Source organism: Larus michahellis, chromosome 1, assembly GCF_964199755.1.
Source record: "Larus michahellis chromosome 1, bLarMic1.1, whole genome shotgun sequence".
In the NCBI taxonomy this organism is placed as follows: domain Eukaryota; kingdom Metazoa; phylum Chordata; class Aves; order Charadriiformes; family Laridae; genus Larus; species Larus michahellis.
Genome location: NC_133896.1, coordinates 150,782,150 through 150,804,986, shown reverse-complemented (window position 1 = coordinate 150,804,986; position 22,837 = coordinate 150,782,150). Strand labels below are relative to the sequence as shown.

General features: G+C 41.5%; 1 protein-coding gene across 35 annotated transcripts in view; it reads left to right on the top strand.

The window, feature by feature from the left end:
- The window catches only part of INPP4A (inositol polyphosphate-4-phosphatase type I A), a 133,261-nt gene extending 126,298 nt beyond the window's left edge, over positions 1-6,963 (top strand). For 24 of the 35 annotated variants that reach the window (XM_074608490.1, XM_074608561.1, XM_074608535.1 and 21 more), the window contains one exon: positions 1-4,060. In XM_074608490.1, the coding sequence (XP_074464591.1) occupies positions 1-181 (181 nt within the window). In that variant the 3' untranslated portion in view covers positions 182-4,060. The other 11 variants (XM_074608639.1, XM_074608649.1, XM_074608652.1 and 8 more) reach the window with 2 other exon arrangements.
- The last annotated feature ends 15,874 nt before the right edge of the window (positions 6,964-22,837 follow it).

Below are 22,837 nucleotides of genomic sequence, written 5' to 3'. Positions count from 1 at the left end.
CATTGGAACACGGGAGGTAGTCACCCAGAAGAACTTGAGTGGCTTGGTGCCCATCCGAGATTTCAGACTAGATCCCAGCCTCCTCTACTCTATTCCTTTACTAGCTCTCAGCCCCAATTTACTGATTGTGTGGCTGTTTCTGAGCATAGCATACCTGGTGGCCAGATTACGTTGCAAGTGAAGATAAGGTTTAAAAAAAAAAGAAAAAAAAAAAAGTGCTTGAATGTGTGTTGCCACTTGGTACCTGCTGGACAAAGGAATGTGTCATAGCATTGTCTGCCAAGAATTATTATTATGCCTTACAATTTTACGTTTCTATTGTACTAAACTGTAAATATACATCAAATTATTTTATCAAAAAGAATTGTATTGAAACTTTAAATTATTGTTCTGCTTTCAGTGCTTGTAACATAGTCTGACATTGGCCTGTTACCTCGTTACTTTAGCCGGCCTGAAGATCTCTTACCAAATATAGTTTGTGTTACTTGTTTCATGTATTCCAGAGAAAGGAACTCTGTCTGAAAAGAATTTGTATCTTTTTGTATATTTAAGGTGTATGCTAATCTTGCCTTTCATTTTTACGAGGTATGAAGAGAAACACAAAAACATGGGTGGGGTTTATAAGAAATTGTAAGAAATTTATTTAAAGAAATATAAAAATTTCTACCTTCATTTCAAAGCATAATATACAATTTACATTACTGAACAGTTTGTAAAACCATAGTCTTGTTCCTTTCTCATGGTTAAGCATGTTCTAACAGACTAGTGTACCCACTCAAAAAACAACTTGCGGTGCGCTGCATGCAGAATTATTTCATTCTGTTTGTAGATCTGCATTTTGTGATGTATTAAAGACATAGAGTGACTTGTGGTTAGGAAGAGGATGTAATTGGCATTAGCCTGCTAATGATCCGTTATCTGTTTCAGGTGCTCTGTTATAGAACTTTTTCTGAAACAGGGTCATTATCATCCTAGAAGTTAAAGATATTGGTCTTTAATGCTTCAGGCAAGAAGAGGGAGGTATCAGTTAGCTCCTTTAGTAGGTGGGTTTGAGGTTTTCCTTTGGGCTTTGTTTTAATTACACTAGACTAAATATTACTGTTATTTCCATTTTTAAGTGTTGGACAGCTTTAATAAGTTATGATGTTGATAGTGACTTAGAGATAAATGAATGATGGTAAGTTAACATTTATTTAAGTGGTGAGACTAAAGCGGCTTACCTAGTTTAGTCACGCAGAATCATTGCAGATGAAATTTGATCATCATTTATATATAACATCAAACTGGGATAGGCCTATTTAAACAGAAAGATTTTGTTGATGCAGTGGTCTAGCAAAGCTTGTCAATAGCAATAGCTGATAAAAAAACCTAACCTCATTTAATGTAGTTTGCTAAATTTATGAAGGGATTTACTTCGCTTTGTGCCTGAGATGACAGAAAATTGGGCTTCTGAGGAGAATTCTTCTAGTACTGTGATTTCTATTTTCTACTATTATTAACTTGCTTAAAAAACATAGGTAGCTATAGCTTTTATTATCATTTTTAATGGAATTTGAAAGCTTCTGAGAGCGGTAAGCTTAAAAAAAAGAAAAAAGCACAGTTAGAATAAAAATTAGAATTAAATCCTGAATTTGGTGAATATTCTAACTAAAAAAAAAAAAAAAAAAGTGGTTGTATTTGTGTCTTCATGAAATCAGACTGTACAGTACACTATCTCCTGGTATTTTTCTTCACTATTCTTCCAATTTTGTTTTTAAAAGAAAAAAAACCAGACATATATTTTTAATATATATATATTGAAGCATGTATCCTATTTATTTTAAGTTGCAATTAATTTAGGTAAATCCTTACTGTTGATGAGATTTGAAATCATGGTATGATGGTATTGGACATATCCATGTCCTGTGCTGATATCTAGTACCACTGTGTCTCCATACAAATCATCTCTTCTTTCTGATTAACACTGGTTCATTTGCTATGGGTACCAAAATCTGCCTTGTTACAAAGCGAACAATTGTCACGTTGAACTGTGGCCTTGTTCTTGCGATGTGATGACTGTCCTGGTTCAGTCTAACAAGATGCAAAGGTAACTCTAGCAGACGTATTTCCACTGAACTTCCTGACATTATTAATCTGTTCAAATAAGGTATGAAGGCTTTGCTCATGACTATCAGTAGGGTTGCAGCGAGACCACCCTTAAATTCATCTAGAATGAAAGCCTAGGCTTTTTGAAAACAATGTAGTTTTTTTCTTTTTTTCTTAAACTTTGGTGGGGACAAGTTTTCATCTGTTTTTTCTTTTTTAGCTTGGTCTGTGCTTTCATTCAGACATTCAGATTTTAAATGCTGTAGTGCATACTGCTTACGTGCTTCCAGCAGAAGAAACATGGCACATGAAATGGTGTGTGAAATATATCTTTGTCACCATCTCTATGGCCTACCTGTGCCATAGTGGGACATGCACAATAATCAGATGCAGTGTAATGAATTATGAAGAGAATGATTCACTTTGGAGTGAAAATGCTCATCTGGCATCCCATATATGCTATTTAATCTTATGGGTTTATTAGTACTCTGAACTATAATTTGTGCAATTTTTTGATTAATCTATTTGACTGCAACAGCCTTTGGGATGGACTCTGTAAAACACAAAACAATGAAATAAAACCAGTGTCATCACGTACAATCCATTCTATAGAAGGCAGTCATAGAATGTGCTCCAGAGACAAATTTCAAACTTTCTTAAGGTGCTTCTTAGAGCAAAAAGTTAAAATGTTTTATGAAGTTAAACTAGGTGGTACCTGCAGAACACAGTTACAGTCAGTTTAATTAACCAAAATTAGAAGAATGGTGAGGTCAGTAAGAGCAGAGAGCTTTCAAACTGAACCAGAATCCAAACACTCCTTCTGAATCGGATGACCACAGTTTTAGCTGGTAGATGCTGCAGCCATCTCCAAGACAGGAGTAACCTGACATTTCTGCAGTAAGCTGGTGTACTGTACACTTTGCCATGAAGTTCCAATATTAAATCATTGTTTCGGTTTCAGTTCTCTATCAGGGAAGGACATTCTCCTGCAAGCCTAAATTGATTTATAATATAGATTTAAAAGATAGTGCTTCCTCTTTGTATGTCTGTTTTTGGATATAATCAAAGGAACTCTGAAGTAGATTTACAAGTGTAAAGAAGCCTTATAACTGGAGTATTTTTTTTATTGTAGCACAGAACCTCTTTGTAGTGTGGGGCAGTTGCACCAAAATATTGGGTAAAAATTAAATTCTGCACAGCTTTGTTTCATTGGGGTGATGACTGTCAATCCAGCCAATCTTTTTTGCACCCACACAAAGCTGCTACTTCATGATTAAGAATTTTTTTTTAGAGTACGTTGGTTTTCAAGTCAATTTATGCATGCAGAGATAACTGGAAAGTAATTATTTTTGTATCAGCTCTAATCTTTAAGTAAGTACTGATAATACTGACGTACAGGGAACAATAAAATTACTTTAAAGCTCTTATTGAGAGATCAGCAGTTTTTCTTTTTCAGCTTAATGTATTACTAAATTAGCAGAACTGCTTTTAAGCAATCCCTTGGGATCCCTTGTGCAATGAAGCGGCATGTGAACTCCACAACAATGTACCCTGAAATACATGAAACCATCGTGAAAGAACTTTCTCAGTAGATGTGCTGCTGCTTTTTAGAAATGCAAAACTAGCAATCAGACATAGCATGTGTCCATTCTGTGTGCTTCTTACTAGCATTGTATGATGAGTCATCATTTTTAATATTTGCAGTGGCAAATTAATTAAACGCTCATTAAATATAACCAACTTTTTTTTAATGCTATAAAATAACCAGTTCATTTCATCTTAGTTTAAGTCTTTTTTTTTTCCTTTTTACTGCTGTCATTTTTTGTGCTTGTTTTTTTTCCCCAGTGAGGGTTGTCGGCGAGAAAATACAATGAAGAATGTTGGATGTCGCAAGTATGCATTTAATTCCCTGCAACTGAAGGCTTTCCCAAAGTATTACAGGCCTCCAGAAGGAACTTATGGAAAAGTTGAAACATAAGCATACTATGTCCTTTAATTGCTGTTCCATTAAAACACGTGGATACACTCTAGATTAAACATGATTTTGTCATCCAGAAGAGATAAATAACCTTTTTGTACATTTCGCTAGGTTATACAGAGCATGTTACTTAACAGAATTGGAATCTATAGTAACAATTATTCTGACACCTTAGCTTGAGAATAGTGTGATGACTCTGCCCGTTTAAATAGCCTTCAGTGTATGTCAGATGAACAGGTATTGTGCTACTTAATAATTACCTATATGCAAATAGCTAGGTACCTCCTGGATGGGCAAGGACTCTAGGAATGGCATTTAGGCAGCTGTTTCACATAACATCTTTTTATACTGAGTTGACTTGAGATTGAGGTTTTCATAAACTTTTTAAAACTGAGAGTAAAACTCAAAAGTTGTAAATAAAAAGGGATTGGATCCTAGACAGTCCAATAACTGTAGAATGCATTGTTACAATCAAGAAACTGAAGTTTAACTTTAAAAAAAGAAATCAGCACAATAAAAGCCAGGAGTATAAATTGTTTTACTGTATATAGGATACCATCTTCATATATGAAATTAACAATACATAAAAGGCCAGGCCTATGAGGTCTAGTTTCTAGTTCTGTCCAAATAAAACAAATTCCTGTCATTTTTGGCAGATAAGGACTTGGGCACACATCTTAACTGTTTTTAAAAAGTGTTTCAGAAACATAATGATGTTTAACCATTAATGCCAGCAACAGCTCCCCCGGCCCTTCCCTACTATAAGGCAAGTGCAACAAGCAAGTTGCTAATGTTGCACGTGACATGTTCAGTATGTTCCATGGTACTGTATATTAATCAACACATTTTTACCCATGGTTTTTTATATCACTTCTGGATTGTAAACATTAGTATCTCGGGCGGTTACACTTTTTTGATTGGTGGTTGATTTTTTTTCCCCCATACCATTTTTCTATGTCAATACAAAAATGCTCAAAAGTGCCCAATGCATCCCCGTTACTCCATAACCAAAATGGGCTTCTGTTTACCTTTGCATTTTGGGTGGGCAGATGTTCAGAATCCTCGGGGGGAAGTATGACTGTTTTCAGGGTATTTCTGAGGAAGGTAGGGATGCCCCATGTTGATAGAAAGGAACTGCTCATGTGCTACTGCTAATGCATGAGAACTGCAGATGTGTTCTAGCTTATGACTAAGGTGACCTGTTTGATAGCATTTGGTAAAAAATGTTCAACAGATCTCCTCAGAAACAGTCTCCCAAAGAATGCCTTTGAAGCTAAGGTACCTTTTTAAAAAGCAGCTAAACATTAATTTCCAAATTTTAACAGGACTAAGTAATCTCTAGCTAGCTTCATTTAACATACTGCGCCCTTTCCTTCTTGGTTCCCAAGGATGTAAGTTTTAGAATAGAAAAATCTGCCTATTCTTGTGAGAGTAGCAACAGCCAGGTAAGTATATGGCTGTTTTCTGATTTCTTTCTCCCTCTCACTGATGTTTGTCTGTGCTGTCACTGCTCTATCAATCAGTCATGTTCATTCTGCTCCCATGTAGGTTTGGGGGTTACAGGTCTAGCAGTTTTTGCATTTTGCTTTTTTGCAGTTTAACGCTGAGCAGCACGTCACAAAGCCAGGTCAGAGATATCTGCTGAACTAGGTTGTTACCATTATTTCAGTCTCTCTAGAATAACAAAACACTGAATTCTGTGCAAAATCAGTGTACCTTTCCAGGTCTGAACAAATCATCTACAGTAGAACAGTCCCTTGGAATTTTACAAACCCTGTTTGCCAATTAATAAATAAGTGTTGATTTTATTTTATTTTTTGCTAATATGTAAACAAATATATGATGAAAAACTTTTCAGTGGGATCTCTTTAGACATGTTACTCCATTAGTTCTGCTCAACCTTCAGTCCCTGGCCCATTATTAAATGCTACATTTATTTTTGTATAAATTATACTCTTTATATCCCTTAGTTTTTATGAGTTGATAATTTTATTTTGTATATTTCAAGCATAGTTAATTATATTTTAAGTCCTGTATTGTTACACTAAAAATCTTCCAATGTTCAGCTTCACAAGAAAATAACAAGAGGTCTGTTGTAACAATTAGTAGAGCCACTCTCTTAGACTGTGGGCAACAATCATTAGATCTACTCTAGAACTTCACGATCTTTTATTTATTTTGTATACCAATGTAATCAGAAAACGTTGCCGAATTTTGTATGTGCATGGTTTTTGCTCACCTTTTTAAAGTGGTGGAATACCAGTCTCAAGTACTGCATTATTTTGTTTAAAATACTCTGATTTCAGTACGCTTACATGTAAAACATTGTTGTCCAGCTAACATTTTAATATATGACGTTGTCAGTACATGCACATTGACGGGCTTGTTTAAAGGGCGCAATGAACAGTAAGATCTCGAGCAGTTCATCAAAAAAGAAAAACTGTGAAACTTGAAATCCACATAGGACGCTTCACGAGGGTGAAGTAAGCTTTTCTGTTGCACAGGAGAGAAAAAAATTAAGGATTACTGTAAAATGAAGTTCTGTCTAATGTTTTTTGAGTACGTTTTTTTAAATTATAAAACATACAAAGGTAAAAAATGAAAACTGTTGCCAAGTATGTTCTGTGTATGTTCTGTGAAAGTACCTACAGCACAGTTGCCTTTTGTTTCATTTATACATGTAAAATTATTGTATAATACAACACTGTTTTGTCCCAACACAACTGTATTTGCCAAGCTTTGTGCATTGAAATATTTTTATTTATTTGTTTTTGAGCAGTATTAATATATCATAAACATATGGCTACTGTTTTATATATTCTAGTTCATCCAATCCATGTATGCTGTAAATGTGCTAGTCTTTAGGATGGAAACCAATAAAGAACTGACAAGAATAACAAGTGGTGGCTTACTTTTGTTGCGTTTGTGGTAAATTAAAATAAACACTTTCAGGTTCCTTGACTCGCTATGCTTTATCTGTTGGAGAGTATATTAAGCTAAGTTGTGTATGGAGATATTTTACACAGATATGCAAGTCAGGAAGTAGTTACTTCTAAACCCTGCTAAAGTACAGCTGCTATCAATTTTCTGTAGTTGAGTCAGGCACTAATTTGTCCCACACGCTATACATTGAGCAACAGTTAAACAAAGCAGCAGTATGAGATTATTTCTTTTTAAGTTTATATACTTTCTCCATGAATCTTCTACAAGACCTTCCTGAACTTCATTCTCAGTTTTTCACTCTTCCTCCCATTAATAGAATTCCTTCTCTGCTGCTGCTTCCCCTTCAGCCATCTCAGCAGCTTTAGTGGACAGGTTGTCATTGCAGATTGTCATTTTGATTTCAGGTTAAATAAATTTTATCTAATAGTGCAAAAGACAATAATCCAGAGCATTCTGTTTTCTATAAAATATGAAGAATAAAACATAAAAATGTAATTCTGCTGTCACCGGATGTTTGAGAACTGCCAAATACAATTTTATCTGAGTGAAAGAGGACTGAGGACTACAGGTGGGGCTCAGTTAATTAGTTTTTCTAGTTACACAGCAAGAAAAACAGTACCAGAAAAAACCCCTATGCTGCTTTCATTCAGAATGCTGAACGAGAACGTGCATGACAGGTGGGAATTCCTAAATTGCAAATGCAAAATACATATATATACATGTGCATGTATATATATACATACATATCTGTATTTCAAAATTTTTAAATTGGTGTCAAAAAAGTATCTGCCAGTGTTCTTTTTAATTTAAAAAGGTGAGGTGTTTAAAAGATGGTTGAAAGTTTAATGTCTTTAAAAGGCATTCTGAGCTATTAGAGAAATTGTCACTTGTTTGAAACTGGTGTACATGTCTCTATAAAGATTGCTCCGTTCAAAACCCAGGGCAACCGTGAATCCGGGTTGCCTGTGGAACTGTATGAAGGGCACGTGCGTGTCTGTGGGTTGTAAATGAAGCCATGGGGAGCTGCTGGGAGCAGCAATGACCGCGTCCTTTGGTGTGGAACCAACACTCGTTCCATCTCTTTGCCATGACTTCTGCTGTACGACAGCCTTCGGGCGGGACTTGAAGCTCTGGTACAGACTCCTGCATACGGGCACTAACTGCACCCCAGAAAGACTTACCTGATGTCACGAATGTAACATCTTAACGTTTGAAACATGTACTCTGACAAAAGAGGAAATTTTAATAGATGAAACACAAAAAATGCATGAGAGAATAGAAAACCCAAGAAGAATACAACAAAAATAACAATACACTTGTTTAAAGAACAAAAAGAGTCCTCATCAGAAGAAATTGTAGGTAATTTTGGTGACCGGGAGTAAGCTTTTTCAGGGGTTTTTAGTTTGCGAATCCTTAAACATTTCTAAGACCCGCCTAAGAAATTTTGTATCTATATATTGTTGCTGAACGCATACGGGTTTGTTTAATCCAGGAGGAAGTAGTTAATGATTTGCTTATGCATCTGGACACGCATAAGTCTATGGGGCCGGACGGGATTCACCCAAAAGTTCTCAGGGAGCTGGCAGGAGAGCTCACCAAGCCTCTCTCCATTATCTATCAACAATCCTGGTCAACAGGAGAGGTGCCGGATGACTGGAGGGTGGCCAATGTGACGCCCATCTACAAGAAGGGCCAGAAGGAGGATCCCGGAAACTACAGGCCTGTCAGCCTGACCTCTGTACCGGGAAAGATCATGGAGAGGATCATCTTGAGTGAGCTCTCAAGGCAAGTGAAGGGCAGCCAAGGGATCAGGGCCAGCCAGCATGGGTTTAGGAAAGGGAGGTCCTGCCTGACCAACTCGATCTCTTTCTATGACCATGTGACCCGCTTTCTCGATGAGGGGAAGGCTGTGGATGTTGTCTACCTGGACTTTGGTAAGGCCTTCGACACTGTCCCCCACGGCATTCTCCTGGAGAATCATGGCATAGACAAGTGTACCCTCCACTGGATAAAAAACTGGCTGGATGGCCGTGCCCAGAGAGTTGTGACTAATGGGGTGAAATCTGGTTGGCGGCCGGTCATCAGTGGTGTCCCTCAGGGCTCAGTTTTGGGACCGGTCTTGTTCAATATCTTTATTGATGATCTAGACAAGGGGATTGAATGCACCCTCAGTAAGTTTGCGGATGACACCAAACTAGGTGGGAATGTTGATCTGCTTGAGGGTAGGAAGGTTCTACAGAGGGACCTGGACAGGTTGGATCAATGGGCCAAGGCCAACGGTATGAGGTTTAATAAGGCCAAGTGCCGGGTCCTGCATTTTGGTCACAACAACCCCGGGCAACGCTACAGGCTTGGGGAAGAGTGGCTGGAGAGCTGCCCAGCAGAAAAGGACCTGGGAGTGTTAGTGGACAGCCGGCTTAACATGAGCCAGCAGTGTGCCCAGATGGCCAAGAAGGCCAACAGCATCCTGGCCTGTATCAGGAATAGCGTGGCCAGCAGGAGCAGGGAAGTGATGGTGCCTCTGTACTCAGCACTGGTGAGGCCTCACCTCGAGTACTGTGTTCAGTTCTGGGCCCCTCTGTACAAGAGGGACATTGAAGTGCTGGAGCGTGTCCAGAGGAGAGCTACCAGGCTGGTGAGGGGTCTGGAGACCAGGTCATATGAGGAGAGGCTGAGGGAGCTGGGCACGTTTAGCTTGGAGAAGAGGAGGCCGAGGGGAGACCTCATTGCCCTCTACAACTACCTGAAAGGAGGTTGGAGAGAGGTGGGTGTTGGCCTCTTCTCCCAGGTGAATAACGACAGGACCAGAGGAAATGGTCTGAAGTTGCGGCAGGGGAGGTTTAGATTAGATATTAGGAAGAATTACTTCACTGAAAGAGTGGTCAGGCACTGGAACAGCCTGCCCAGGGAGGTGGTTGAGTCACCATCCCTAGAGGTATTTAAGAAACGTGTAGACATGGCTCTTCAGGGCATGCTCTAGTGCCCAAGATTATTGTTTGTGGTGGGGTGTTATGTGTGGGGTTGTGGGTGTGGAGTTTAGTAGGTGGGTGTGGTTGTTGGTTTTTTTGTTTGTTTGTTTGGGGGGTTTTTTTGTTTTGTTTTTTTTTCTTTTTTTTGTGGTTGGACTCGATGATCTCAGAGGTCCCTTCCAACCACTAAGATTCTGTGATTCTGTGAAAATAGCTCTCCTTAATGAACGACAAGACTTTCAGGCTGTGAATGGGAAAGCTTAACTCAACAGCAACCTCTTTTTCTCACATTATTTTAAATGTCAGGCAAACTTTCTGCTCCCAATTAATGGAATATTTTGCCCATTTCAACTGAGTCCCTTTGGCAGCGTGATGGTGATGTGGAGCTGTACCCTGCTTAATTCAGTAGTGTCCAACATGATCAGTTGGTGGCATGAAAACACAGAGCCTGGTATTCCTGCTGAGCATCCCATTTTTTTCTTAAGTCGTGCCAATATTAAGTTGTATGTTTTTGCCAGTCTGGTCCTATATTTCTGATGTTTTCTGTATTCCGCACAGACTTAAGCATCAAGAAGTTCTTATTTTTTGTGGTGGCTATTCTATTTGTGCATATACCCTACGTATTATGAATGTAAACTTCTGCAAATCTGCATTTTAGAGCATAAGGAACATACTGTACATTCACTAATGTAATTTATCATAAAATTTTGGTTCTTGCAGACAAAATACTTGAGATACTGTGCTGTTTATTACTTCCGTGTATCATTTTGTGCCTAACCCCGAATCACTAAGCCTGTTCACTGTTCCTGAGGGAGCAGGGTGGAGGAGCCTTCCCAATGTCTCCAACAGTAACAGCAGCTGCAACCCCAGACAAGATCACTAGGCCTGGAGTCAGTTACTGCCCAGCAGGGTCACTGAACATTTAATTATTCCTAAAGTTGAAAAGTTAATAGAGATTACAATGTCCAATGGGAAAGGCACCACCTGGAACATGAATGAATTACGCTGTGTCTGAAATTGGTGATCTGGGGTGGGCATGGTTTTGTTTGCTTAGTGCTCCCATCACGGTCATTACAAACCTTTTCTGCTGGAACTTCACAGAGATTCCTGGCAAAAACCTTTGGGAGGGAGTTTGGAAGTACACCCCAATTGAGGGTGACAGAGCACTGGAACAAGCTGTCCAGCCTGCTCTAGGTGAACCTGCTTTGGCAGGGGTTTGGACTAGATGATCTCTAGAGGTCCCTTCCAACCCCTGCCATGCTGTGATTCTGTGATTGGATGGTGAGGGGAAAAAGGGGAGAAGTTTTAGAAAATTCTCAATCATCTAATTTAAAATTAATGTTGTAATTATAAGGAATGTCAAACTGGAATACAAAGCAGATGATACTTATCCACAGGACCTACAGATCAGCCCTGATTCTGCTAATTACGATGTGTGCTTAATTGCTTCAGTCTGCTACTTCACACAAGCTCATAAAGCTATTTCAATATCATAGAATCATAGAATGGTTAGAGTTGGAAGTGACCTTAAAGATCATCTAGTTCTAACCCCCCCTGCCAGGGGAATACCTCCCACTGGACCAAGTTCAAAGCTCCATCCAACGTGGTCTTGAACACCTCCAGGGATGGGGCATCCACAACTTCCCTGGGCAAAATACTGTTCCCTGTTGCAGTGTCCCACCACCCTCACAGTAAAGAATTTCTTCCTGATATCTACTCTAAATCTACCGTCTTCCAGTTTAAAGCCATTACCCCTCGTCCTATCACTACATGTCCTTGTAAAAAGTCCCTCCCCATCTCTCCTGTAGGCCCTCTTCAGGTACCGGCAGGCTGCCATAAGCTGTCCCCAGAGCCTTCTCTTCTCCAGGCTGAACAGCCCCAGCTCTCTCAGCCTGTCTTCACAGGAGAGGGGCTCCAGCCCTCTGATCATCTTCGCGGCCCTCCTCTGCACATCAAAGCATCAATAAAAATCTTAGTGCTGCCCCGGCCCTACACGGGTTGTGCGTACGTACCACTGTGATGCGGAGGAAAACTGCTGACCTCGTGTGATTCACATCGCGTCAGGATGGGGCAGGTCATCCATTTATTCGCCGCGTGATTAGCCAGCGATCGGTGCGTAACACAAGTAACAAGATCAGGAGCAATTAACAAGAACAAAACGATTAACCGGAGCGAAGGCCTTTAAAGCCAACTCCCCACCCTCACCCGCCCCCTCACTGCGGCGCCCCTCCCGCCCAACGGCCGCGCGGCGGCAGTTCGAGCGGGGCGGTTGGGGCGCGCGGCCGCCCCCGGCCCCAACGTCCGTCGCCCCGAGGGGAACGTTCCGCCGGCACCCGCCGGGCTGAGCCCGGCGCCGCGGCCGCTCCTGCCTCCCCGCCCCAGGGGGCCGAAGCCGGGCGGGGCAGGACCTTACCTCAGGCCGGGTTGGCGGCGGGAGCGACCCAACGGGCGGGCCGAAGGGACCCTGCTGAGCTGCGAGGCGGCAGCGGGGCGGGTCGCCGGTCTGCGGCGCGGGAGTAAAGGCCCGGTTCGGGCGCGGTGGAGGTTGGTAGAGCCAGCGAAGAGAGCGGCGGCGGTGGTTGCTGTCTTTCCTTTCGGGGAGGACAGCGGCGAGGGAGGCCGCTGTGAAAGGTGCAGCCTGGCTGATCCCTTCGACCGGGCGTTGTAGATCCGCCCCCCCCCACCGAGGTGTTATTTCGAATTATCGTTCCTCATAAGCAAGGAGTGCTCGGCAGTGTGCACTGTCCCCTCTCCCCAGTCTGCGGCAGCTCTTTTAGAAACATGCTGGTAAAATAGTATTCTTTCTTTAATCCAACAGGAGTGAGGCTCCTGTAGTAGTATTGGGGGGGTGGAACTAGACGATCTTCAAGGTCCCGTCCAACCCAAACCATTCTATGATTTGTTAGATCCTGCGCTTAAATGAAATTTCGTAAAAAATCATAATCAGGTAACTGCTTATCTTTTAGATTTCTATTGACTTGGCATATCGGTGACACTTGCATTTTCCATTTTGAAATAGAGGCAAGCTGATCTTTAGAGTTCGTAAAATACTGTAGCGATAAAACATGTTTTAAAAATTGCTTAAATTGTAGTTGTGTCTTGAAATACTGCTGTTCACAAATAGTGCACATTTCAGAAGACCTGAGAACCAAGATAAAAATAATCTACTGTTTTTTTAGGTATTTCAAGATGTTTATTAAATTGCCACTGATTGATGTTAGTATTGGGCAGATGATGGCTCTGGCATCTAACATTGAAGTCCTGGAGAGCACCTCTGGCTATAGAAATGCTCTGTTTGAAAAATGTCTGTAAAAATGCCCTTCATGTTACAGGTTTGTAACAAACATGGGGTGATGTAGCCTAGATGTGTGAGAAACATCCATCAGGTCTTGAATAGCATTTGTTAGCTAGGGTACGCTTATTCTAATTTTTTTCTATGAGTTCTTTCTGACCTCACTTTCTGATTCAGGGTTATTCCTGGCCCATTTTGTTCCTCTAAGCAAGCGTGAGATTTTATTGCATGCTCTTCATGATGTATTTTGATCACATTTCCCATAAGCTTGACAGGACTTTCAGTTACAGCACATGAAGTTACATTTTCAATCAACTTTAAGTTGTATGAGTGAGTGGGTATTCCTTGAAATGCTGTCACAGTATCCACAACTTCGTGGTCTGTAGGCAAATGGCTAATGACTGTCTTTGACTTTTTTCAGTTCCTTGTCAGATTTGGAATACTTTCATGAAACTTCTAGATCATCCAAAAAAGCGAAGTTTCTGTATGGAAAATAAGGCTTCACAATACCTATGTGGGAGTAGTCTCTGCAAGTAGATAACTGCAACACTGTGAGACATGGTTCATTGCAGGAGCTTATTGAGAAATATCAGCCAGTAGAAGCACTTAATTATTGAGTTGAAATATCGCAGTGCTACTAAAAACTTAACTTGCTTAGCTTCCTCAGTCCCATCCCCTTTCCTCTAAGAAGGTTCATCAGCTCAGCAGGAATTCAGAAAATGCAGGCGTAGTCCCTCATCTGCTGAGGGGCAGTGGGCACTGCAGCGCTTGTGGGAGGTCAGCACGCAGGAGCAGCCGGAGGTGTGGTGCAAAGCAGCTTGGTGCAGCCGACCAGCAGCCGCTTCTCCAGGCACTGGTTGAATTTCTCAAGTCAACATGAAAAGTGGCATCTCCTTAGTTGACTTTTTCCATGGCAACAGTGTCAGGGGCTGCCTGCAGAGCTGATTGCAACTTTTGCCCCCAGGAGCTGATGCAAAGCAAAGGTGTGGGATTTGTTTTCCCACAGTGTCAGGCTAGGGTGACTCAGCTCCAGGTGTTTGTACCTCTGCACTTGAGAACACTTGTCTTTGGATGCTCTGCAAAGCGCAGGGAAATGAGAACTATCAGCTGTTATGGAAGGGGAAGAGGAAGACATGTCAAAGGAGGACCGAAGATTTATTTGTCCTGCCTTCTTCCCTCATAAGCAAAAAAGGAAAATGGGCAATGTTTTTACTATGTGTATTTAAATTGGTTCTGTACTGTAATGTGGGCTGACTCAACACACAAAATCCACATATCACCCTCAGCTGTGTGTGCTGTTTCTGCAGTGGCTTACACATTCCAGATTCTGTCTCCGCTGCTGCCATCAGCACAGCTTTGCAAAAGTCACTTTGACTACATCCATGATGGACACTTGCCACCCATAGCTTGCCTAACTTGTAGGTATCTTTGTTGCTTGATGTGGTGTTGAGCTTCCTGAGACTTTCTATGTTGGGAATTGCTAATGAGGAAGTCTGTCATTGAGACTCACCTTGGTCTGGGCTTCCTTCTTCCACTCAGTGCTGGGAGAAGAGACAGAGCTTTGTACCTCTAGCCTCACAGGTACAGCCACAACCCTACCCCAGCTGCGTTCATCACACCCAGTCAGGTTACACAGATGTGGACAGGGTCCTTGTTTGCTGCCTCTGCTTTCCATTGCTTTGCACCCCTGAGCTGGTTGCACAGGATGCTGGAAACTGAGCTCTTTTTCTTTTTCTCTTCTGTGCCTCTCTCCTTTTCCTCCAGTCATCCTCAGAAGACAACTCCAAAAGCACCAGTTGGCTTTTTCGGTGCATGAGTTGTTATCCAGCGTGGCCCTTTCCAGTAAGGTGGTGAAGGGCTGCTGGTTTAGGTTATGGGAACTTGGTGGGGATTTTACTGAGTGGAGAGATGAGCAAGTGATTTCTCACCTTGCCATGAGGGATTGTCACCAAGAAAGGCAGGCCGATTGCCAGGGGGCATTTCCAGTTGCAAACTGTTTCCTGGGGTGAACTTAACCTGGGTTAGCTACCTGTTTCTCATGGTTTGGGGTGGATGCAAGAAGCAGCCTCTTGTTTGTAATTCCACAGCCCAAATGTTCCCCAGGTACAGGGTTCTCACAGTTAGGCCTACGTTTCTTGAGCAGTGCTGTTCTGCTGGTGTTTTGTCTGCTCCGGGTACTCTCATACTGGTGGGGTTCCCCAGGGGCCAGAGAAACACTCGTTTTCTGTGTCCCGCTTGGGCAGACGCAGAAGTAGTTCTAGGTGTCTTGAGAACTACTTAATTAAATGGTCAGTTAATAGGTAAGATTGAGCAGCCAGATAGATTTGAGGCTTACCAACCTAAATTAGGAACCTCAAAATATCTGTACTTTGTGATAGGAAAAAACAGCCTCATGTTCCGTCTTTGACAGCGGCTTCTACCTTATCACTCTGAAAGGACAGAATAAACATAGTGTGGGGTTTCCAAGTGTATTTGTACAGTTTTTTTACTATTTGCATTTTCAAAAATGTCTGTGTCAGAAGTATTAGCCCTGAATCGATTTGTATAGTGCCATTGTGGTGCTTTCCATTGTATCACATTGTCTCTACTTCCCCTTCTCTGGGTATTCATTTCTTTATTTCTTTTTTGGCTCTCATGGATTGAGTCCTCAGAGAATAAGGATTATGAGGTTTATGCAGCTTATGCATGGAGTACCTAAATTAAATTATGAGTTTGTCTTTATGGTGGAGGTAGTTAACTAGAAACTTGATGACTTGTCAACAAACTGTAGCTGCTACAGATTCCTATCTACTGTCAGACTATGGATCTAGATAGACAGTAATCTGATAATTATTCTTATTTTCATATTGTAAATCAAGATTGATAGTTATTTGAAGAATACAGAACTGTTGAATAGTGTTACTAAAGAAGTGGCCAGCTTTTCCAAGGAAGGAAAACTTTTGAACTCACGGTAGTTTCAAAAGACTGAGAGGAGTCAACTGTTGTTCTGGTCCCACCCCTTCCTCCGTCAACCTGATGTCTGCACTTGCAGAGCTTGAGAACAACCATGTGAAGGCATGCAGGGGCGGTTCAGGGTCATCCAGAACGTTAATACTCCAGTGCCACTTCAGCGTCTCGCAGGTGCAGGACACTGTGTTAATGCTGTCGGTTGGCTCTTGATGAGCTAAGCCAGGAGTCAGGGCTAAAACCAAGTAGAAAAGAAGTACTTAGAAGGGTGGAAGCTTTGAAGGCGCTTAGATCTAGGGCGGGTTTTGCTTTGAAACATTTGCTTTTTTCTTTAACCAATTCATGAATCTTGATATGTAGGTGACCTGAGTTCTGCATGGAGGAGGCATTTAATCTCAGTAAGAAAGGCACAACAGCATATCGTGTAATAATATTGCCATTTTAATAAGGTAGAATAAAAAGAGGAATATAGATAGTGGGGGAATGTCATGTCCCGGCAGGTGCTGGGAACCCTGCTTCCGTGCAGCATCGGACAGACCCCAGATGGATTCCCACAGCAGGCCGTGCAGATACCCTCCCTGGGGAAGGTCAGTCCCCTCCCGCACCATGGTGCCTTTTGTCTTGAGCAAGGAACAAACCCATCTTTCTCCTCCTGGCAGGTAGGAGTGTCCTCTCCTCTCTTTCATGATGTTTACCAGAGCGTAGCACCTGTGGACATGGGGCATTCCAGCATGTCCCATTACAGTGCTGCTTATGTGGGGGTTATACAGCGGTTACTCGTGCTAATGTACTGGCTTCTCAAGCCTGAAGTAGGAGGCCCAGCAGGGCAGGCATGGCTTGACCAGCATCACTGTCTCCTCCAATACGTCTTCTGCAAGGCTCCCAATACAATTTAGAAAAGAGCAGCGCTGCAGCAGGGCTTTGATATTGAAACTAGTTAGTGGGACAGAACAAACAACTGAAATACTCAAAGGGGGGAGAATGTGGAACGCTGGGTAAAAGCTCAGCAAATGCCTTTCACAAGGATAAAGTGGACTGAAAGATTGAGGAAGGAGAGCAGAAACCAGTGTGTTGGAGATTTGAACAAAAATACGAAATAACTGCATAAAATTCCTCAAGAAGGGGTGTAGAAACGAGCCGTAAAAAAGTTCTGTGCTAATTGGAGGAGCTGAGTGTCTTGAATATGTACAGGACAGCACAGGTTAAAAGGATTCAGTATTGGGGAAATAATTTTTTTTAGGTGAGCAGATACAGAAGAAAAGATACTGAAAGCACGTAGAAGGGGAAAGAAAGAAAACTGGTTTGTTTGTAGAGAGTTTGATGAAGGAAATATTAAAATAACTATAGGAAATAAATAGTTTGATTGCATTAGTCTTGTCTGGCGTGTTGTGATACTATGCTTGAAAAGAAGTAAAAGCCCGATATGACTAATGGGGTGCCCTGATTTGTGAACTTTCACCACTGAACTGCAAGCACTTAGGATTTTTGGCACGTTACTTTTGAGGAATGATAGCTGTATAGACTGGAAGTGGGCAACGTAGTGTCAATTTTCCCAGTGTGCAATTTGTTAAAGCAAAATGCTACTACTGTAGTTGAGATTTTTTTCAAGGTTTCAGGAAAAATCATAGAGGAAATTTTAAGGCCGGCTGGCACTGCTGTGATGGCCTGAATGCTGTTCATAGCCACAGAGGGGTGCTGTTTATCTAAGTAGCAGGAGTCTCATTCTTCACTGTGCAGAGACAGGAAATGGCATTACTCAAATTTATTGAGTTAGGGGAAGTGTTTTCCAGTTTGATGATTTAATCAGAATTCCTGAAAGCCTTCTTTTTCCCCCATGAGTTAATATTGCTGTGTAGACCAAATCAGTGACTTTTCATAAGGAGGTTGCATTTAAAAACAAAGCCAGCACAAATACTGTCCATTTTCTGAAACTCTCTGGTGCTGAACCTGCTGACTTCAGCAATATTCCGTTTTTATTGTTCTAATAACTGCATTGTATGGATTTTTGCTTGCAGTTGGTCGATGCAAGGGCACTAAGTCAGCACATGATGTGCTTCATTCTCATTCCACATACCTAGAATGATGGGTTCAACTCACTACCCATGCCCAGGTCCCACATTTGCACATCTGAAATTAAGCTCTGCATAACAGCGAGACAGTCTGTGTACCGCTTGTTGTAGCATGGACGTTTGCTTTCTGTTTGAGCTGTGATGAGTTACCCTTCTGGAGCATTTCTTTAGACTGTTGAGTTCAGCTGCTTCAAAGAAAGGAACCCTCTTTTATCCTTCCTTTGCTCCCTCCCTTCCTCACATCTACATGAAATCTGAATTTGTCACTAACTTTCTAAACATAGCTGAAATGTTTTATTTCTTGTGTCTTTTTTTCGCTCCTCAGTATTTCAAAGTATTAATATATTCTGTTCTGCCATGGCCTTTGCTTAGTTTAACTGAAGCATAAAGGCATTATTGATGTTTTCTTAAGCTGTGCTGATTTTTATACCCCACCCCTCCCTTGAACTGGAGGCTGAGCCTTCAGCCACAGAACAGAATTTGACAGGCAGGCAAATGTGAGCAATGTTGGGCAGTTAGGCCTGCAGCAGAAGTTCATAGGAAAAAACTTCTGTGCTGCTGGTTTGGACTGAGACATAAGTGAATATTCCTTGAAATTACTGTTGTCCAAAAAGACTCCTAGTTTATACAGCACAATAGGAATTTCCCTGCGAGCCATAAGGTGTGTCATATCCATTTAATGTAGAACATTGTGTAGTTTATAGGACTTTCTTGATTCCGTGATGCCAACCTCTTCAACACTGGCAAGATTTTGCTGGTAATTAACTTGACTGATAAGGACAGGCTTTTCCAGGAGGATGGGCGGTGTAAAGTTGAAGGGGCTAAAAGTCCTTGCCCCTTCCAGAAAGTCAACAACAGCCAGCGGATGTCTCTTGTCTGATTTCAGCTTCTGTGTATTTGCCTCGAGAGGCAATGAGCCATCCTCCCTAGCTTCTGTTGTCTTCTACAGTGCCGTAAAGCAGGCAAACCTCCTCTCTCCAGTGAGCATTGTCTTCCCTTACGGTAACTCCAGAATGGGCCAGTGAGTGATACTGGGTGAGGGAGAAGCTGCTCCAGGTGCTCACTTTCCCATACGCTTGCTTCCCAGGAAATTCCTTGTAACTAAGCCAAAAACACCACAAATGACTTCATCCTGCCACGGAGCCATACAAAAAACGCCTAGGAAGCTTTCCAGAACAGCTAATTTTTTTATTTTTTTTTTCCCTCGAGAATATTTTATTAGCTCCAGAATTATAAAATGGACAGTCTGTACCTCCTTCCTAGAGGTATCTATCTCTCCCCCTGCACCCTCCCCAGCCAATACCTTCTGTCTCTTGTAGGATGCCAGACTCCAGATCCCCTGTCTTGTTTAAGGCAAGTAATTGAACTGTGATATTTCACAGCCTGCAAGAGAGTCCGGCTCAGACTCCAGGACAGTCTGTTTGCCTCACCTCCCGTAAGTACACTCTGGCATGTATCCCATGTGAATCCTGTTATCGCAGTGCTAGCACGTCCCACTCACTTCTCACTGCCACTCAGGGACTACTTAAGTGTTATCTTGTAAAACTTCAGGAGAAAGGGAGCGTTCCCCCTGAAGCTCCCATACTATCCAGTGTTAATGATACTCTGACTCAAAGATTTGCTTCATAGTAGGCAGATAGAGTGAAGTCAGATTTGGGATACAGGGTCCTTCCTGAAGGACCACTATTTGATGATCCTAGCTTGACAAAAACACCTCAAGGGGCTTTCCTTAGGAAGTGGCCATAAAGTCTTTCTTGACACTTCCTTCCACTTTCTGCATTTCTCTTGGTACAATGGAATCTGCTGTTTAAGGTCAACTAATCCAACTGATGTTTTTGGATCTGAGCAGCTACTGTTGTACTTTAAGCTTTGGGACAACACTACCTTTACACAGTTCTACTCCAAAAAAAAAAAAAAAATTATTCAGGACAGTCCTCATGTTCCAGAAAATATAGTGATACCAGGGGTTTTATTGCTTCTTAAGACTCTCAATTTTTATTAGTCCCCCAAAGTTTAGGCTAGTGCTTCATTATATTTTCTCTGGCTCCTGCAGATGCCTGTGTCTTTTCTTTCTGATTGTTTGATTTCTTCTTTGCTCTCTATAGAAAAAACTCATGCTCCACTTTCTGCTGGATCACACAGCATCTAAGTGGTGAACTAGTAGTAGCAAGTATGGTTAGCAGTTGTGTTCAGAGGGCTGATCCAGTCATCCTGAAGGCTGCTTTAGTATTTAAGTGACTAAAGCAGCGGTTGAACATAAAGTCCATCCTTGACTTCAGACGAAAACAGGCATTGGGCAAAAGACTCAGTTTTGAAGCAGAACCTGTTTAAAATGAGGTGACTGAATGCTTTTCTAGTTGCAGCAACCATACAGTAGAAGCTGGGTTATTTCCAATCCCAGTGCGTGGCTCTCTTCTAATGAACTGACTCATTGTGAGCTGCAGTCGTCATTGCTTCACGAGGCCAACACACTGAAGCTCAGAAAACTTGCTCATAATTACAGGTTGGAAAAACAGACAAAGCACAGTCAAAGCTATATTTAGTGTAGAACAGCACCCCGGGTGTAGTTTCAGTGACAGATAACCTCTTACCCCATGAAGGTAAAACACTTGTGCACTTTTACCTCTCATTGGATCAGGCAGACAGTTCATGGTCAGCTAGAGTGCAGTGGACAACTTCAATACGATTTGGCCGTGATGCTCCAGCATTGAGAATCGGCCGTTTACTCACATTCCGCATCCTACGTCATCCTAGAGTTTTCTCCAGTTTGGTGTTTCTCTTGTAGGGCAGTGGCTAAGCTACAGTCTGTACCACTGCTGACAGAGCCATGGCCAGGGCAGGGCCCAGACCTGTTCACTGGTATGTTGGTTCATTCCAAGTGTCTGTATCTGTGAAATAAACATTCACCATCCTTTGACTGGAATTTTATATCCTGTTCTGGTACGGTCTTACACATTAACAAACTCGCTAATGCCCTTCAAGAACTTTTTGAAATAGAGCTTGTGTTAATTAAACAGATTTCACATGTTAGGACCATATGTAACCTACTTCAGGCTTTCTGATTTTAAATAACAGGCCAGAAATTTTTCAGGTTTTTAAAATCTATTTGTTAGAGTTGGCAGAATAGAACTGCCCTTCAGGAGCACCAAAATAATTACCAAAATTAACAGTAATTATTTCTCTTCCTTGCTGGGAACTGTATTCCCAGTAGCTTCCAGGTCTGGAAGAAAAGAGCTGACTCACGGTAGTTTGGCCCTGATGCTACTCTGAAGAAATGTTTTACATTATCAGAAAGGCTGTGAGCTCCCTGGTTTCTACGACAGCCCGTCTTCCCAGCACTTCAAGCTTTTTTTTTTTCCTCTGGTCTTTTTACTTGAGATGGAACTTCCTTGTGGTCTGAGCTTCAGCCTTGTTCATTCTGCTTTTGAAAACACAGTCCACCCTTGCTTTTCCCCATGTTCTTTTATCTTAAGTTGTCCTTCCAGCAGGCTGCAACATTTTCAAGCCCATCTAGATTTTTATCTAACACTTTGCACTTTGCCAAAACTTAACTTTTCTTTTTACCTCCTAAGGGATGTTCTCTCTGTTATGCTGTGATGTCTGTGGATGCTTCTGGCTCATCACTCCTGTTTTCAGCAATTTTAAAAGCATTTTCAATGCATGTAAAGAGTGACCATACCATGAAAGCTAGCAAGTAGACACCTCAGGGAGTAGGCAGCAAAACCTGTGTTGTACATATACTTACCATAGAGAGGTTTCTTTAGAAATACCTAAATTTTGCCCAGATTTTATTTCACCTAAATTCTCTAAGTTACAATTAAGGCTTCTTTTTAAGGCAGTTCTTTTGCTTTCTTTAACTTGGCAGAACAGAGTGAAGGTACTCTCCAAAATAACCTTTGAATAGAGGGAAGGAAAATAAGACACTCAGAAATAGGAAGCCTTTAGGCCTAGGATGTTTTCCTTACAAATTTGAGGAGAAGGATGTACTTTTTCCTCTTTCCTTCTTAGAAAACTGAAAACCATGTCAAAGACCTTAATAGTTCAGCTTGTTTCACTGTTGGAACTTAAGTAATATTTAATTGATGCTCAAGAGGAAACTCTTCAAAAGCGAGAACTGAGAATATTCTAAAGGTGCAGAGGTTATTTGCATTAACACAAGGGAATGTCTCACATTCTTTGGGATTTAAAGCAGAAATTTTTTCCTGTCCTCACAACTGCTTAAACCACCAAGGACTATTAGCATCTCAGAATTTGTTTCTGCTTCTATCCTCCATGGAATAAATTCTAATATAAACACCTGCTGGGAAAAAGAGGTGGCACATTACCTTAAGCAGCTCCTTTCACCTTGAAGTTACTGCTAGTTATCTTCCCAAGTTCCACTCACAGAGAAGCAGGCCCTGGCATGTCAGTAGCTTAACTACTTACTCTTTATTTTGCATGCAGTAAGAGACTTGTTTGCCCAGTTACTCAGAAGGAAATTGCATACAAATCCAAGTTGAACATTTCATGACCTTGCGTGGTTCTAGAAATACCCAAATTTTAAGAACAAAGGAGT